The following is an 18,343-nucleotide window of genomic DNA, read 5'->3' as shown; positions in this document are numbered from 1 at the left end:
CGGCACTGCTCTTGTGGCTATGCTAAATAGATGCTTGCTTTATTTAATTATTTAGAAGTTAAAAAAATTTTTTTAATGTTTATTTATTTTTGAAAGAGAGAGAGAGAGAGAGAGAGAGCGAACAGAGGAGAGGCAGAGAGAGGAGACACAGAAACTGAAGCAGACTCCAGGCTCTAAGCTGTCAGCACAGAGCCCGACATGGTGCTTGAACTCACGAATTGCGAGATCATGCCATGAGCCACCCAGGTGCCGCAATTATTTAGAAGTTCTTAATCACTTGTTTTGTCCAGAAAACTAAACTTCCATGAGTATTTTTCACTGCAGCACTTGGCACTTACCATTGTAAGCATATGTTCAGACTTCAGCATGTTGAGCACATAAGGTCTATGTACATGGTTACATTGAGAATATTCACCTGTGTTTGAAAGTGAACGCTTCAGGTATCAGCAGTAATTCAGAATGTCAGGGTGTATGTACTCGACTGACGTCCACTGGTCTGTGATCACACACTTATCGATGGTGCAGATGCACGGGTCCAGGGAGCTGACGCAGCCCCAGGACTCGGCTCCCTGACTTCATTACCAGGCGCTTCGTGTCCTTCCCTAGAGCACCTGGCCACACCTCCTTGTAGCGAGAGTGCCCGAGAATGCAGTTGTTTGTGTGATGGTCTCTCCTGCCAAGGTGCTGTCGCTGTGTCTGAGGCTGGTCTGACCCTCTGAGCCTGTACAGGACCCAGCACACAGTGGGTTCTCGGTACACGTTGCAGAGGAGGGAAGCATCCGTGGAGAGAAGGCTTTGGTAGGAAGTACGTGCCCTGCAGGGACTCACTGCTTTTGCTGTTTCCTCAGGAACCCTTTGGCGATGTGACAGAGAGGAAGCAGCTCCGTGCAAAGCTCCAGTGTAAGGACTTCAGGTGGTTCTTGGAAAACGTGTACCCAGAATTGCACGTGCCTGAAGACAGGCCTGGCTTCTTTGGGATGGTGAGTGAGGCGGGCCTCTGGTGGGCAGGGGCTTCCCTGACCAATAAATCCTAGCCAAGAAAGGCCCCTTCATGGGGACTGCTAGCCTTCCTCACCCCTTCTCCCCTCCCTGCTTTAGTCCACTGTCTTTCCTTCTCCCCGTGTCTGGGCCTCAAGTCCAGAATGTCAGCACTAGAAGCCATCTCCAAATTGGTGACGATAAGCCTCCCATTTTATAGATAAAGAAACTGAGGCTCACCTGGTGTTTCCATGTCCGGTTTCACATTACTTCAAGCTTCAGATGGCTGGACCAGTTAATAATTCCCAGCTCGGGGATTGATAAAGGCAGTAGTAGAGGGAGAAGAGTCACTTCGGTTATTTCAAAGAACCTGAAAGAAATGTCTCTGGGATGAAGCCAACTAAAATGTCCAGTGCCTTTGGCTTTGGGGAGGAACGATACCAACTTAGGAAGGTGTCCTCTGCTGTGTCGTGTTGATCAGAAGTGTCCATGTTCCATTCTGGGAGTCTTTGATAAACACAAAGCAGGATGTTAACGCATTCAATTCAGTCTTTGCTATGAAAAGGTTCAAGCAGAGAGAATGATGTAATGAACCCTGTTCCCGAGCTTCTAGAATTATGATGATATTGCCTCTCTTGCTTTCTGTCTCCTCTGCTGCATCCTCTCATGTTTTTCTTTGCTCAAGCAAACCCCAGGCATCCTGTCATTTCACTCCCATTCGCTTCCCCGTGCACGTCTGTATGGACGGTATCTTCTAACCGCAGACCATTATCACACCCCCGTCGAGTGAGCAGTGATTTCTTGGTACCCTTTAATATCTAGCCCTTACCCACATTCCCCTGCTTTTTCACACCTCTCTCAGGGTAACTGGCTGGTTCCACCTGGGGTCCAGACAAGGTCTCACATTGTGGTTGGCTGCTAGTCCTCCCTCCCACGTCTCTTTCATCTAAGGCAGACCTCTTCCCTCCTCCTCCCCACTTGTGCTAATATTGTTGCAAAAACAGCATCCGTTGTCCAGTAGCACATCTCACCCTTGGAATTACCTAATTGTTTCCTTGTGGTGTCTTTTAAATCATGCCTCTTGCCCACAGTTCTTAAAATGGAAGTGAGGTCCAAAGGTCTGATTGGAATGGAATCATCAGCCTTTTATGGCAAGAACACTTCACAGGTGTGTTTTGTGCTCCTGCAGCATCATCGCAGGAGCACCTAACCTCTGGTCATCCTGCTTCTAGCGATGACATTGATCAGCGGGTCCATGGGGCCTGTCCGGGACCAGCCACTATCAGGGGCCATGTCAGCATCCTCTCTCGTGTTTTCTGTAACTGTTGATAATCATCACCTAGACCCAAACTTCAAGTGGCATTGTCAAATGGTGCTTTTTCTAATCCTTTCATTTCCTCTGCATTTTTAGCTGAGATGTTTCTGTAAAGAAGAACGTTCCCTTGTTAACTGGGACCATTTGGTATTCGTGAAATTTAGAGTTCATTCAGAAAAGGCATAACAGATTTTAGGGATGAGTGGGTGACTCGGTCAGTTAAGCATCTGACCCTTGATTTCAGCTCCGGTCATGATCTCACAGTTTATGAGTTTGAGCCCCGCATCAGGCTCTGAGCTGACTGTGTGCAGCCTGCTTGGGATTCTCTGTCTTTCTCTCTCTCTCTCTCTCTCTCTCTCTCTCTGCTCCTCCCCTGCTCTCTCTCTCTCTCTCTCTCTCTCTCTCTGCCTCTCCCCAGCTTGTGCGCTCTCTCTCTCTCTCTATCAAAATAAAAAAATAAACTTAAAAAATTAAAAACAAGAAAAGGCATAACAAATTTTTAAGTCCTTCTCTTTATTTGCCTGTTTTCAGAGTAAGAATTGGCACTTCAGTTTCCTCCAGTTTATTTGTTGGCTCATTTGCTTGTTGGCTTTTTCTTTTCTTGAGCATCACTGTAAACCAGTGGGGTTTTATATGGTCAGTGTGCTGCAGTTCGTCTGTTGGTTTCTGGTTTTTTCTTTGAACAGTTCAGGTTGCCCATCTTCAGCTAGTGAGAACCTCTTCATTTTGGCTTCTGTGATCTTGACCCCTTGTAGTAGCTTGATTGCTTCCTTGATCCCGGCCACGCTCATCTTCTACATTTGCTGCCATCCCTCCCAGAGCCCCTGACCCTTTCATTGGGGGGCAGTGTTCAGAGCCCACAATCCGGATGCCAGCTGTGATCTCTGTCTCTAGACCACACTCTACACCAGAAACATAATGCTAGCCACATACGTAATTAAAAATTTAACTATATTTAACTTTATTTTTAAGGTTTATTTATTTATTATTTAAAAAGTTTTTTTAATGTTTATGTTTGAGAGAAAGAGAGTGCAGGTGGGAGAGTGACAGACCGAGAAGGAGATCTGAAGCAGGCTCCAGGCTCTGAGCTGTCAGCACAGAGCCCAATGTGGGGCTTGAACCCACAAACTACAAGATCACAACCTGAGCTGAAGTTGGACGCTCAACCAACTGAGCCACTCAGGTGCCCCTAGTAACCATATTTTAAAAAGGAGCAAGTGAAGTTAATAATATATTTTATTTAATTCAATGTATCCCCAGTATTATCATTTCAACATGTAGTTGATGTAAAAATCTATCGAGATGCATTACGTCTTTTTCTCATACTGTTTTGAAACCTGCTGTGTATTTTACACTCACTGCATATCTCAATTTGGACTTGGTCACATTTCAAGTGCCCAGTGGCCACATATGGCCAGTGGGTACCATGTGGGGTGCACAGTGCTATAGTTTTTCAGTGGGTAGAGAAAGGAAATGCATATTTTTGAGAAACAAATCATGAACTCATACTGATATCTCAAATTTAAATGTAATCTTACAGGATTTTTTCTTCTTCGATATTATACTTGTATTACTTTTTTCTTACACTGAAAATCTTAGTTTCAAAAATATTACCATATTATTTATTTGCTTTATCTTAAAAGATATTTAAAATAGTTTCAAAATAAGAATTCACCATTACCACTGACAGTTGATACTGAATGAGGTTTAGGATTTCTTTGCTGCTCTATTTGTTTATAGAATATAGTTCACTAAGGAAATGTAATCAAACATGGAATGTTCTAAAAAACAAAAACAGCGGGGAATGTTCTAAAGTCATTTAATATCATTCTTTTTTCTGTTTCACCAACTTGATACAGCTAGCTTAGTTTATCTCAGTTTTAATTTTCAGGGGTTCCCACCTCTCTTTTAGTGTTTTATCCATTTCAAATCTTTCTGAACATAGGGAGTTCATTTGAGGTCACAGTCCTTTGGTGGTCAAGCGTGGGGACTGATTTGCTAGATGACATTTGAGCCCTTCCAAATCTGAGGTGTTCTGCTTATTCTAACCAGATTTCTTCACAAGCAAAGGGAATTCAGGAACATGGAAGTCTGTGCTTTGTGAGCTAGTGGATTGGATTGTGGAATCTTCTTTCAATATGACTGAGTCTTATCTTCAGAAACAGGCTAGTCAAGGGTGGACGAGGGCCAGGGCAGGAGAGGGATTCATGAGGAGTTCATTGAGGGGTCTTTGAACTCTCCAGAAAGAGATTTGGAAGATGTATGTCTGTCCCTGGAGGCTACTAAAAGGGAGGCAGGAGCATGATTTTTTTCTCTTGGAATGATCGAAGGGTTTTAGATCTAAAAGGTACTTTAGAGATGGCATTAGATTAGACAGCGTTGAGTGATGGGGAGAGCACTGGACTTGGGGTCTGAGTTCCTGGATTCAAGACTCAGGCATCTCCACTCGTGTGACCTTGGGCCATCAGCTCTGTATTGTGCTGTTCCTATAGTCTAGAATGGTGGACTTCTCATCTGGAAAATGGTGAGTCTCTCACACAGGATGTCTTTTGCAGATGCCTGCTTGCAGGGGTCCTTGGTACATGTGTGAGGCAGCAACCCAGCTCTGCACGGACCAGTGCAGCAATAAGTCTGCACCAAGGAGAAATGGAGAGATAAGAGCTTTCAGGTCATAAAGAGTTAATCTCTCTGCAACTCAGATTTATCTTTAGAAATGGGGGTTATGATTCTTGCCTATGGTATAGAATGGGAAAGCACTTTCAAAACTAAAAATCTAAGGAGCTCTTACCCAGTAAGTCCGGTTCTTGACTCAATGACTCCTCTCCAATGGAGTCATTACCGTGGGAGCCTTGGGTGGAACCTGTTGTTGTGTATAAATCTGGACCAAAATGCCACCTTTATGTTTTGTTTAGCTCCAGAACAAAGGACTGAGAGATTACTGCTTTGACTATAACCCTCCCAATGAAAACCAAATCGTGGGACACCAGGTCCTTCTCTACCACTGTCACGGAATGGGTCAGAACCAGGTAGGTGCTCCTTCTCTATAGTTTGACATTCTTGAGCCAGGGGAAAACAGACAGTGGGAGCCTGAATGTTCAAGGGACCGTTTGTGTGGGGTCTTTAAAGAGAGAAATGAGGGGAAGTCTCTCTTTTTTTTTTAATTAAATATTTGAGGGGCGCCTGGGTGGCTCAGTCGGTTAAGCCTCCAACTTCGGCTCAGGTCACGATCTCACGATCTCACGGTCTGTGAGTTCGAGCCCTGCATCGGGCTCTGGGCTGATGGCTCAGAGCCTGGAGCCTGCTTCCGATTCTGTGTCTCCCTCTCTCTCTGCCCCTCCCCCGTTCATGCTCTGTCTCTCTCTGTCTCAAAAATTAATAAATGTTAAAAAAATTTTTTTAATTAAATATTTGATGTATATATATATATATTTTTTTTTGCATTATGAGGGTACTATATGCTTTTGCAGAATATTTGGGAAATGCAAAAAAATATAAGCAGTAAGTGAATGACAGGACCCTGCAACCACTATTAGAACTAAGACCTAGTTATTTCTCATCTTCCTTTATGCAAGGCCTTTAGATCATGTGTTTTAAATAGTTATTATTATAATGTCTATATGTTTTATATTCCATTCTTTCCATTTCGTCATACTTTTCACATGTTATTAGACATCCTTTGAGAATGTCATTCCTAATGGCCTCTTGATAATCCTTTGTGTGGCTGTATTACTGTTTAGTTAACTGATTCCCTGCCTGCCTGTTTTTGATTGTAAAGTAACCATGCCACTAACCTCTTGTCAGAAACAAAAGTGGGGAGGTGGGGAGCAACAGATCTGCGTGTCCGATGACTTCCTTAGAATTAATGCTTGAACAGAATTCTAGGTTTTGATGGATAGTGCCATGTAAAGTGGTGTTTAGGGCAATTGCTGGTGGCCGGGGCAGGTCTGTCTGGGTTAAGTGCTGAGCTTCAGGCTGGTCAGGGGAGCAAGTTCTGGAAGGTCTGTGAATTGCAACAGATCCCAGCCCCAGGAGGCAGATAAACCACCAGGGTGGGCCCGTGGAGGACGCAGGAGACGCAGGAGACCCAGAGGAGGAAAACGTTGGCTACCTGGACCTTTAAAGCCTTCCTGCCTTAAGCAGTGTCAGACACCTAGAGATGAGTGGGTGGGATTTGAGTTTCTTCCAGCTCCAAGTCACCCCAGGCTCTCGTCCAGCCGTTTCCCTCTCTCCACATCAGAGAGTAACTGATGCCCGATTGGCTGCTCCATTTTTAGTTTTTCGAGTACACGTCTCGGAATGAAATACGCTATAACACTCACCAGCCAGAGGCCTGCATCGCTGTGGACGCAGGAATGGATATTCTCATTATGCAACTCTGCCAGGAAACTGCCCCGGAGAATCAGAAGTTCATCTTGCGGGAGGTAAGTGAGCCGTCTGCTGCCCTCCTTGCTCTCGGTGCATGGGCTGCAGAAGGGGGAGTGGAGGTAAAGAGTGTTCCCTGGCACAGTCCTCGAGGGTCTCAGGGATGCGGCCACATCTGGGGAGACCAGGGAGTTCACCATGGACCCAACAGTATGGTCGGGGCGCCGGCATCCAGCATCAGGAGTGCTTTGACTCCCATCTAGTCGTTCTGGCCTCCTTAGACCGTGAGCCATAGTCCCGGAGTGAGGAGCTGTCGCAAACACACTCAAGGATGAAATGGGCTTAAAATGAGTGAAACGAATAGCCAAAGCGTGAGGATGTGAGGTTAGATCCAGGGGCAAGCTACTCCATTTCTTTAAGCCTCATTTTTCCCAGCTATAAAATGGGAACAATAATAGCCTGTCTACCTCTAGTGTGGACTAGATGGACAGCAGAAATAGTCCTTGGAAACCATAAAGCTCTATAGAGATCAGTTGTTACCTGCAGGGTAATCACCAAGAAAACATCTCTCTGATGGAGCTGGCTCTCCATCAGAATAGTTGATGTTGATTTGGAACCGGGTATTATTTCAGGCCCGTTAGGCACTAGCCCCGCCACACTTGGCCACAAGCTGTAACAGGACTCGTGAATCTGTCAAATCTTTTGACTCACTAAAAAGCACTTGAGGGAGTAAATCCAAAGAAAATAATTCAAAAGACGAAATGAGTTTATTTTTATCTCCATAGGAAGCTTTCGTTCCCAGCCTGGCCCCAGGGATGGAAAGATTGGTCTAATTTGCTAATAAATGGGTTAATTCTAAGCATGATTAAAAGTTGGAGTACATTTTCCTGTAGAAGATATGATTATCAGTGAAATTTGCGGGCTACCTGAACAAGCCTGCGCCATGGTGTTATCCATCTGATATCAGAAATAAGAGGGAAGATACTTCTGCAAGCTCCCCGTCTGTGGTTCTCTGCAGCGCCCGCCTCCATCCCCTTGTCTTGTTTCTTCTAACTGTAAGCCCTCAAGGGGCTTACACAGTAATGTAAGCTAGAAATCATAAAATTGGTTTGAAACATCATTAAAATTGTATCTTAAATTTCAGTGACCAATTAAGGAAAAGTATAGTCTCCTTAGAAGGTTGGGAAAAGGGATGCTATTTAATTATTTCCTTTCATGGTACTCTGAAGGCAACATTTGAACTCTTTTAAGGGTTTTCAGGGTTAATATTTTTGAGATTCTTCTGCCTATAATTTTATTCCCAAAGGTTTCTCTTTCCCTGGAACAGGTATGTCACTTGCTCAGCCGTGATTAAGTTCCCAGGGAACTTAAAGCTTACAACAGAGAGGTGGAGGAAAAAAACAGACTCAAGGATGGGGGAGAGTTTCGCTGAGGTAACTCAGAACAGTTGGGAAAAGGAAGACAAGGGGAAGGCCTTAAAGAGGACCATGATCTTTTGGGGCTGGGGAAATTGGCACAGTCCCATAGAACCCATGTCCTCAGGTGACTTGTCCCCTTGCCCAGCTGTTCTCTGGCTGAGCTGGGACTACAGCCAAGTTTCCTGATTCTGTATTTAAATACCTAAGAGAAAGAGATCGCCAGGGATGGAATTAGTTGACCTAAGGGAAGCGGAAGATGTTAATAAAGAATCTTTGATCCTAATTTCCCTCAAGGAGAAGAATAGCAGTAGGGAGACTTGGGATCTGACGGATCCCCAGAGCAGCCAGCAGGTGGCACCACTCGCCCTGACGGTGGAGTCCGGGACCCTGGCGAGCCTGACGCGCTTGTCCACTCCTGGCTCTGTCTATGCGTGGGCAGTCCTGAGTTGCCTCAGTACGGGGCAAACACAGTGCTCAGTAAATATTTCTGCAATGATAAAAAATCACCCGAGCTCTTAACACATTTTAAGGAAAAAGCTACTTTCTGAGGAATTATTTGTATTTCTGGTAAACAGCCAGTGCTTATTCTCTCTTGTAGGATGGTTCTTTATTTCACGTACAGTCCAATAAATGTGTTCAGGCTGAGAAGAAGGCCTTCAGTGACAGTTTCATACCATTTCTACGGCTCTGCACCAACTCGGAACATCAGAAATGGTTCTTTAAGGAACACATGTAATACCAAAGAGCTCCACGAAGGAGTGGCAAGGCCCCTGGACTCTGGTGACAGACCCACCCCAGCCCTGGCTTCCTTGTTTTTATAAGGAAGTCATTTTGCAATCTGTGAATGTGACGTTGGGTTTAATCAGCTTTGTACTGATTTGGAAAACTTCAAAATTGCTCCCAAATGCCCTATTTTCGAAGGGTGATCATAAAATGTTAACTCGTGGCATTCATTCAGAGAATTAAAATCTTTAAATATTTTTCTAGCAAGATGTATGTCCTACTGTCATGTCTTTTTCTTAACCCCTAGCAAAGAGGTAAATCTTCACAAACGCTCACTGGTTTGTGAGGGTTCCACGAATGTGTGGAAATCAGACTCATGTAATGTACTCTGTGTACACTGATAACACCTCAAGCATGGGGTTAGGTTTTTCTCAGTGTAGACAGATGGACACGAGGAACATTGTATTGATTCCTTCACACTGTTGAGATATTCCAGGTTTATTGAAATAAAGAATGCTATTTGCTTATGTGTTGCCACCATAGTCAAAATTCCAGCAAAGGTTTACATTAGCTAAAGAGAACTAAACCAAAGCTGAAGTCTTTTTTTTTTTAATTTCTTAATGTTTATTTATTTTTGAGAGAGAGAGAGAGAGAGAGAGAGAGAGAGAAAGACAGAGCGTGAGTGGGGGAGAGTGAGCAGAGAGAGAGGGAGACACAGAATCCGAAGCAGGCTCCAGGCTCTGAGCTGTCAGCACAGAGCCTGACGTGGGGCTCGAACCCACAAACTGTGAACTCATGACCTGAGCCGAAGTTGGATGCTTAACCTGCTGAACCACCCAGGCGCCCCACCAAAGCTGAAGTCTTAAAGGAACAGTGTGACTTGCTGAGCCACAGTAAACTTGAAGCACACGGTGGCCTTCCGACAATGCCCAGCTGTGATGTGGCTGGCTACTTTCGGTAATTACCTCTGTGACTTTAAAAGACATTTATGTCATTTCACATTTTAATCACACATTAGCATCAGGGGAAATTCAATGTGCTCTATGAAACGCAGTTTTCAAATTTGTTCATTGATGAGATTTGGTCCTGAACCCCGTGTTCAGTTCCGTGCTATAGCAGCGCCTGCTGCTGTTTGTCAGTAATTCTGATCTGTGAACTAGTCCAGATCCACTTCTGAGATCTTGTCAACCTGATGACATCAGTGTGATGATTAAAAGGAAACTATGAGGACATTGCAGGTCTTTGGTTTTGTAACCAATCAGATGTGAGCAATGAAGACACAGGCGTACTTGATTTCAACGTACATTTCCTACCCCCTCATGCTGTCTTAAAAGCATCCTCCCTTCTCTGAGCAATCTGGTTTAACAATCACCCAGAACAACTCCAACTGACCTGGCTAGTGTCAATCTGATGCCTCTTAACCACACTGAACTTTGGTTTCTTTTTCTGTCAAATGAGAATAATGAAACCAGCCTGGGGGGGGGGGGTGTGAGGATTACATAACAGAGCAGATGAGGGCTTAGCTTAGTCCCTGGCATGCAGTACATGCTCATTAAATTTCTTTTTTTTTAATGTTTATTTTTCAGAGAGAGAGAGAGAGAGAGCGTGAGCAGGGGAGGGGCAGAGAGGGGGAGACACAGAATCCCAAGCAGGCTCCAGGCTCTGAGCTGTCAGCACAGAGCCTGATGTGGGCCTTGAACTCATGAACTGTGAGCTCATGACCTGAGCCGAACTCAGACACTTAACCGACTGAGCCACCCAGGCGCCCCTTGTTAGGTTTTTATTTTCATAAATAACGTGTTATACAATGTGAAGCACAATAAGCATCTGCGGCCATTTATTAAAAAATAAGTATTAAAGAATTTAGTGATTTTATCCTTATGGGATTAAATAGCTCATTGGCAGGTGGGACTAGGGTATGAACCCCTTCCAGCACAGCTCAGTTCTCTCGTAAATGGTTAAAGTGAGAAATTTTATGTTATGCATATTTTACCTTTGCTGTGTGTCAGTCTGAGCTCCATGCAGGGGTGTGGGAAGACAGTTCGGGCAGGCATAAATGGATGCCGACCAAATTCATAAAGAGTGCAAGGGTGGGGTGCCTGGGTGGCTCAGTCGGTTAACCGTCCGACTTTAGCTCAGGCCATGATCTTGAGGTTCGTGAGTTCGAGCCCCGCACTGGGCTCTGTGCTGACAGCTCTGAGCCTGGAGCCTGCTTCGGATTCTGTGTCTCCCTCTCTCTCTGCCCCTCCCCGCTCACGCTCTGTCTCTTTCTCTCTCAAAAATAAATAAACATTAAAAAAAAAAAAAAGAGTGCAAGGGGGCCACAACGTGCATTTTTGTGTGCGCTCACTGGGCACTGCCACCAACTTGTTTGGCTTAAGAAGTCATCCCTCTTCCTCCTGCTATCAACTTATGTGCGGTTATTTTTAGGGTAGAAAACTAATAAAAATAATATTTTTTTAGGATGCCAAGGGAAATATTTGTACAGACTGGGAGGAAATTTACAATATTTTGATGAACATTTTCCTTCACTGATGGATGAGGAATCTGAGCCTGGGTGTCTCCATCTGACCCACTGGAAGGTGTGAGTTGGCCCCTAGTCCTAGTGTGCTGAGCCAGGGGTCCTGGGGGCCCGCCTTAGCTATGTAGGTTATTTCACCTCCCAGGACTCATTTCCTCATCTACATAATGGGGATAAGAATGCCCTTAAGATTGTTGATTTCTTTTTTCTTCCTTTTTTTTTTTTTTTTTTTTTTTTAAGTAGGCTTCACGACCAGCGCGGAGCCCAATGTGGAGCTTAAACTCACAACCCTGAGATCAAGACCTGAGCTGAGATGGAGAGTGAGATGCTTAACCAGCTGACCCACCCAGGTACCCAAGCATGTTGATTTCTTACCTAAATTTTTTAGTTACACTTTTAGTGGTTACCCTAAGGATTATAGTCTGCTTCCTGAATTTATCACAATCTTCAGCATAGTATTGAGTTAATTCCAGTAAAATTTAGCAAATTTGTATCAGTGTAGCTTCATTTCCTACCCCCTCCTCTGTGCTATTGTAGACATACAAATTGTGTTAATATATGTTATAAACTCAGTAGAATGGTATAATTATGGCTTTATTTTTATTATTACTCTGAAGAGTAATAAGAGAAGAAAAATATGTATATATACACAGTCTCTTATATTTATCACCTAAGTATCATTTTCCATGCTGCTCACGACTTGCTGTGAATCTGAGTACCCTCTGGTATCATTTTCTTTCAGTGTAAAGACTTTCTTTGGTATTTCATCTGGGCTAGATCTGTTAGCAACAAAAGCTCAGTTTTTATTTATTTGGGAATGTTTCTATTCTACCTTCAATTTTTTGGAAGATAGTTTGGTTGGCTATAGAATGCTCATTTACAGGGTTTATTCCCCCCTTCATCATAGTGAGTTTCAGATTATACCACCCTAGTGTTGCCTTGGTTTTGAATGAGAGGTCATTTGGTAATCATTTGGTTACCTGTGATGAGCCATTTTTCTCTTGCTGCTTTTAAGATTTTCTCTTTGTCTTTGTCTTTCAGCAGTTTAAGATACGTCTAGATATAGCCCGTGTTTATCAGACTTGGGGTTTGTTGCAGCCTTTGGAATGCAATGCTCTTAAAATCAGTGTGGGAAGATGTTAGCCATTATCTCTTCAAATATTTTTTCTGCCCTTTTATTCTTCAAATTGGATAATGTCTGATAATCTGTCTTTAAGTTCATTTGATTCCTTTTGCCATCTCAAACCTGCTGCTGGGTTTATGTTTTGTTTTGTTTTGTTTTTGGTTATTATATTTCTCATCTCTGAATATCCATTTGGTTCTTTTTTGTAGCGTTCATTTCTATGTTGAGATTTCTTCTGTACTGACCCATCATTAGTGCATTTTCTTTTAGTTCTTTGAATATAGTGTTAAAAAATTCTTTGAATATATATATATTTTTTTTAATTTTTTTTTTCAACGTTTATTTATTTTTTGGGGGACAGAGAGAGACAGAGCATGAACGGGGGAGGGGCAGAGAGAGAGGGAGACACAGAATCGGAAACAGGCTCCAGGCTCTGAGCCATCAGTCCAGAGCCTGACACGGGGCTCGAACTCATGGACCGCGAGATCGTGACCTGGCTGAAGTCAGACGCTTAACCGACTGCGCCACCCAGGCGCCCCCTTTGAATATATTTTTAATAACTGCTTTGAAGCTTTTGCATTGTAGCAGCTTAAAACATTAAATATATTATCTTACAGTTTCTGTAGGTCAAATTTGGGGCATATCTCAACTTGATTCTCTGCTCAGGGTCTCCCAAGGCTGCAATTAAGGTGTCGACCTTGGCTGTGATCTCATCTGAGACTCACGGTCCTCCTCTAAGCTCCCTGGTTGTTGGCTGAATCCAATTCTCTGGGGCCACAGAATTAAAGACCTCAGCTCTAAAAGTCCACTTTCCACTCCCTGCCATGTGGCCCTCTCCACAACACGACAGTTTGCTTCTTTAAGGCCAGTAGGAGAGTGCCTATTGCTAATTCTTATCTCTTTTAAGAGCTCACTTGATTAGGTCAAGTTGACCCAGGATAATCTCCCATCTCTTAACTCAGAAATCATCTGATCCAGGGTATTATGTACATCCACAAAATGTCTTCAGCAGAGTTGTATCCCATCATATTCCCAGCCCCTGCCCACACTCAAGGGGATGAGACCACACATAGCATGTCCGCCAAAAGGCAGAATGTTTGGGCTCATCCCATTCTGCCTGCCATAGACCGCCCTCTGGCCCGCAGTAGTTTATACCCCCTCCACATAAAAAATACATTCATCTCCACCCCAGGTTCCTGAGCCTCATCTCATTACAGTATGAGTTCAAAGTCAAAAATTTCATCATCTGAATCGAAATCTCACCAGCTGAAAATCCAAAAACTAAGTTGGGTCCAGGTCCAGATGGGGCTCCTGGGAGCCCTCTGGCATGTGCTGTGGCCAGGGTGTGGCTCCTCTCCACCCACGGGCCTGCAAAGCCAAAGGGACAGGTTACCTGCCCTCACATGGCCAGCACACAGCAGTGGGAAAGCATGTGATCACGGTTGCAGACTTTCTGTCTCTAAAAGGGGGACATGAAGGTCAGAAGGAGCCACAGGTCCGTAACACTCTGAAATCTAGCCACATAAATGTTTGCCTTTTTTGGATTCACTTTCGAGACCTGGGAAGAACCTTCGGGACTCTTGTCTCTTTCTTCTGGGCATGAAGTTCCCTCTTTTCGTGTCCTCCTTCCTTTTTTATGAAAGGTAACATGATTGCAGCTGAATAGTTTTACCAACCTGCTTCCTCCAGTGGAGTTTTAGGGGCCCAAGAGTCTCCGTTCATGTTGTACTCTGTCCCTTTTTCAGTCCAAGCTGGCAGGATTTCTGCTAAAATGGTTTTCTCAAGAACTTTGAGCATCTTGTATGAATTCACTGCTTTTCACTTCACTAAACAGAAGCCACATCCACAGATCTTTTTAAAAATGTCTCTTCTCTGTTGGCCTCCTGTTAAGATGCCTGGGGGATAATGACTTCAAGTTTCCTAGATGCCCCTGGTTCAGCTGTGAAGACGTTTGAGGTGCCCACACCCATAATTTCTTGAAAGGGCCCCACAGTTGGTGTGACTGAATATTCTGACCTTTTGATTTCTCTGGGGTTTTAACAAAAGGTGGTGCAGTCATACACTCAACCTTTTCTCTGTGATACACATTCAGCAACCATCCTGATTTTACCATCTTTTGCCATCTGGAGAGTCTGAGAATTTTCTAAATAATTTAGTCCTACTTCATTTTTGTGTAACTATCTATCTGTCTCTTGTGTTCTTCTATGCATGGCAGGAGACCAGGCAGCACCCAGCACTGCCTGGAAATCTTAGCTATATAACAGGTTCATCCCTTCAAATTCTACGTAAGTGCAGGAAGTTTTGCTAAGCTTTCTGCCACCATATAACAAGGGTCCCCTCACTCCTGTTTCCAATAACGTGGTCCTCACTTTCTTCTAATCAATCCTTGTAATCCTTCACCAACAGTGTCCTCAACATCCATTAAAAAAATTTTTTTTTAATGTTTATTTTTAAGAGAGAGAGACACAGCATGAGCCGGGGAGGGTGCAGAGAGAGAGAGAGAGGGAGACACAGAATCTGAAGCAGGCTCCAGGCTCTGAGCCGTCAGCACAGAGCCTGACGTGGGGCTCAAACCCACCAACCTTGAGATTGTGACCTGAGCTGAAGGCGGATGCTTAACTCACTGAGCCACCTAGGTGCCCTCTTTATCCAGATTTTTTTAAGTTAATTAATTTATTTATTTTGAGAGAGAGAAAGCTCGAGTGAGGGAGGGGCAGAGACAGGGAGAGAGAGAGAGAATCCCAAGCAGGCTCTGCACTGTTTTTGCAGAGCCCAATGCAGGGCTTGAACTGACAAACCATGAGATCATGACCTGAGCCAAAACCAGGAGTCCGACGCTTAACCGACTGAACCACCCAGGTACCCCACATCCATATATCTATGAACAGTCTGTTCAAGGAAATTTAGCCTTTCTTACCATGTTCTGCAAAATTCCTCCAGCTTTCTCCCACTGTTCAATTCCAAAGCTGCTCCCCATGCTAGATATCTGTTACAGCATTGTCTCACTTCTGAGTACCAAAACCTGTATTAGTTTCCTATTGTTGTGTAACAAACCACCACAAACCTAGTGGCTTACAATAACCCTCATTTCCCTGTAGGTCGTTAGCCTGGGCATCACTTAGCTGGCTTCTCTGCTCTGGGCTCATGGGCTGAAATTGAGGATCTGTCGGGGCTGCTGTCTTTTCTGAGGCCTGGAGTCTTCTTCTAAGCCCACTATTTGTGGGCAGAATTTGGATCTTTGTGCTTATAAGACTGACAGCCTCAGCTCCTAGAGGTCATCTGCTGAGAGAAATTCTCTAGCTGGCTTTGAAGAAGTCCGCTGCCGTGTTGTGATGAGGCCAAGCGGCTGGAACCTGAGGATGGCCGCTGGGAGCTCAGAGTGGCCGAGTTCATGTTGAATTTCTGGAAACATACCCACCAGTGTGGTTATTACCTTAACAACAATGCAGACAGTGCAGGCGCATTTGAAAATCAAGTTCAGGGACGCCATGTTTGTCATCGGATGCCTGCTTATACCATTCAAGAAGGGTCCTTTTTGAAAACTTGTAAACATTCCCAAGAAACGAAATCTTCATCACATGATGAACCCCTTAGACATCATTTGGGAAGGATTTATTTTATGTATGTGAGTCAATTCCAGATTTCTTTAAGGGTTGAGTATATGTTCAACTTAAATTGCCTGCACTAACTAGCTTCCTTCTTTCTGCCTGTGAAAACAGTGCTTCTCACACTTGCATGTGCACAGGATCACCTGGAAGCTTGGTGAAAGGTAGATTCATGTTGAGTAGGTCCGGGTTGGGCCTGGACATTGTACATTTCTTACGAGCTCCGGGATGATGCCAAGGCTGCTGGTCTGTGGGCCATATTTGGAGTGGCCAGATGTTCAAGCGAGAAAAAGAAAGAGGGCAGAAAGCTCCAGGTTGGCCAGTCACTAGTGTCTTACCCTCACACACACGCCAGATGGTGGTGTCAGTTCAGGAAACATACCACAGCTTTACTTGAGGCCGAGTCTATTGGTCTAAAAATCCTCCAACTCATGGGTCCACAGGATGCAGACCTGGAAGGCGCCCAGAGGTCACTCCGTGCCCAAGGTAGCCAATGGCAGAACTGAGGCCAGGCAGGGAAAGAGTTTTGCCTGAGGTCACACAGCAAGTTAGGGATGGCACTTTCTTTGCCATTCCGTCATTCCACCGGTCCCCTGTGTTCTAAATTTGGTCTGGGTGTGTTTTTCTTAAAGGGTTAAATTGGTATTCTATTAAAAAAAGTCGTATCTTCAAACATTGGCTTTAATATATTATGTTAAATTATAAAATAAAATTAGTTACCAATCTTGATAAAAAGTTCTAAAGACCTTGCTACGTGGCTGGTTGTACCACAACTACAATGTTTATTTAACAAGCAGGGTGGGAAATACTGGCCTCTTCAGTCTCCTAATGTTTGTGAGGTTTAATGCACTACACACTAGATTTCTCATACTTATACACAACTTTAGAGTTCTGTTTTCAAGGGCATTATTTTTTTTTAGTGTTTGTTTATTTTTGAGAGAGTGAGAGCACAAGTAGGGGCGGGGCAGAGAGAGAGGGAGACAGAGGATCTGAAGCAGACTCCATAGTGACAGCAGGGAGCCCAATGTGGGCTAGAACTCAGGGACCTCGAGATCATGACCTGAGCCAAAGTCGCTCAACCAACTGAGCCACCCAGGTGCCCCTCAAGGGTATTATTTTGTTTGATCCTACAAAGTCATCTGGGTAAGGATTGCTGTCTCCTGTTTGCTGCTGCTGCTGCTGCTGCTAATAATAATAATAATAATAATAATAATTCTTATTATTATTCCATGAGGTGGGCTGTGCTCTAAATAGTTCATGTAAATGATCTAATTTAATTCTCAAAACACCCAGTGAGGTAGGTGTTAGTCGTCCCCTCCCTGTGCCCCTTTTAAATGTGAGGACACTGAGACTCACAGAGAGTAGGGAATCCATCTAAGGCCACACAGCTGATAGGTGGCAGTGCTGGGATCTGAGCTCAGCTATCTGAGCTCTGTCCTCTGCCTCCCCCAGAGGAGGGATGACCCACCCAACAGCCCCTGCCCGCAGGGCCCCCTTCACTCTTGGTCCAGTTACGCCACACTGCCAGTTACTTATGGCATGAGAATTACTGAGTCTGTCCTGCTTGGAAAGTTCAGGAGGTCACGGTGGACTCCTGTCTCTGGGCAAGCTCATTTCTTTTGAAGGTGCCAAGTCCGGGAACAAACCCGGGGACACTGTCCCAAGTGCAGAGTGGCCGAAGGTTCTGACCGGTTCCTTCACGGCCAGCTGTCCGGGTGCAATCCCTTTTGTCCATACAGCCTGCCCTCTCTCTCTTTCAAAGGCAGCAAAACTGGGTTTGGGAGGTATTTCTGCAGTCTCTCCCATGAGATTCTTGCTGCAGAGCCAGGGAGGCCCACAGTCTATGGGCAGGGCAGCTGCAATCACTCCATCCAGCATGTTTCTGTCTTCAGAGTGCTTGAAACCCATGGGGCGGAGAGTTTTGTCACATCTGCTATGTCATGATTCCTCTGTGAGTCATCTTGAACCTTCTTTTACAAGGCAAGGGTCAGTGGAAGTGATTGCTCATTAGAATTAAGACAGTTATTTCAGTATCCCAAAAAGAAATTGCCAGAAGGGTGTGTCTATTGGGCAGCTCTGGTTATTAACTCAAGAGTGATTGCAACTCAGCCCCGGAGTCTAATTGCCAACTGTCACAAAAGGAAGCAAACTACTGGGTTATGGAATTTGAAGGGACTGTAGAAGTCCTATGTTCAACTCACTCCTGATGCAGGACTCGCTCCTCGTCCCCAGTCTGTGGTCAGAGACACTGGCTTGTCCACAGCCCCTGGGAGGGATGCTCCTCCCTTTTCAGGCCAT

The 18,343-nt window shown here is 44.5% G+C and overlaps 1 protein-coding gene and 1 long non-coding RNA gene across 3 annotated transcripts in view; both read left to right on the top strand.

The window, feature by feature from the left end:
- GALNT12 (polypeptide N-acetylgalactosaminyltransferase 12) overlaps positions 1-9,065 on the top strand; it is a 37,541-nt gene extending 28,476 nt beyond the window's left edge. For both annotated transcript variants that reach the window (XM_047829446.1, XM_047829445.1), the window contains 4 exons: positions 849-980; positions 5,206-5,319; positions 6,568-6,714; positions 8,672-9,065. In XM_047829446.1, the coding sequence (XP_047685402.1) occupies positions 849-980; positions 5,206-5,319; positions 6,568-6,714; positions 8,672-8,809 (531 nt within the window). In that variant the 3' untranslated portion in view covers positions 8,810-9,065. The remainder of the gene's footprint in view (positions 1-848; positions 981-5,205; positions 5,320-6,567; positions 6,715-8,671) is intronic.
- Positions 9,066-11,606: 2,541 nt separating this feature from the next.
- The window catches only part of LOC125150838 (uncharacterized), a 38,912-nt gene continuing 32,175 nt past the window's right edge, over positions 11,607-18,343 (top strand). Inside the window, exon 1 of the long non-coding RNA XR_007146503.1 lies at positions 11,607-11,667. This is a non-coding gene — a long non-coding RNA (uncharacterized LOC125150838). The remainder of the gene's footprint in view (positions 11,668-18,343) is intronic.

The sequence above is a fragment of the Prionailurus viverrinus genome, chromosome D4, assembly GCF_022837055.1.
Source record: "Prionailurus viverrinus isolate Anna chromosome D4, UM_Priviv_1.0, whole genome shotgun sequence".
Taxonomy (NCBI): domain Eukaryota; kingdom Metazoa; phylum Chordata; class Mammalia; order Carnivora; family Felidae; genus Prionailurus; species Prionailurus viverrinus.
The sequence above is the reverse complement of the archived record's forward strand: the minus strand, read 5'-3'. Positions and strand labels throughout refer to the sequence as shown.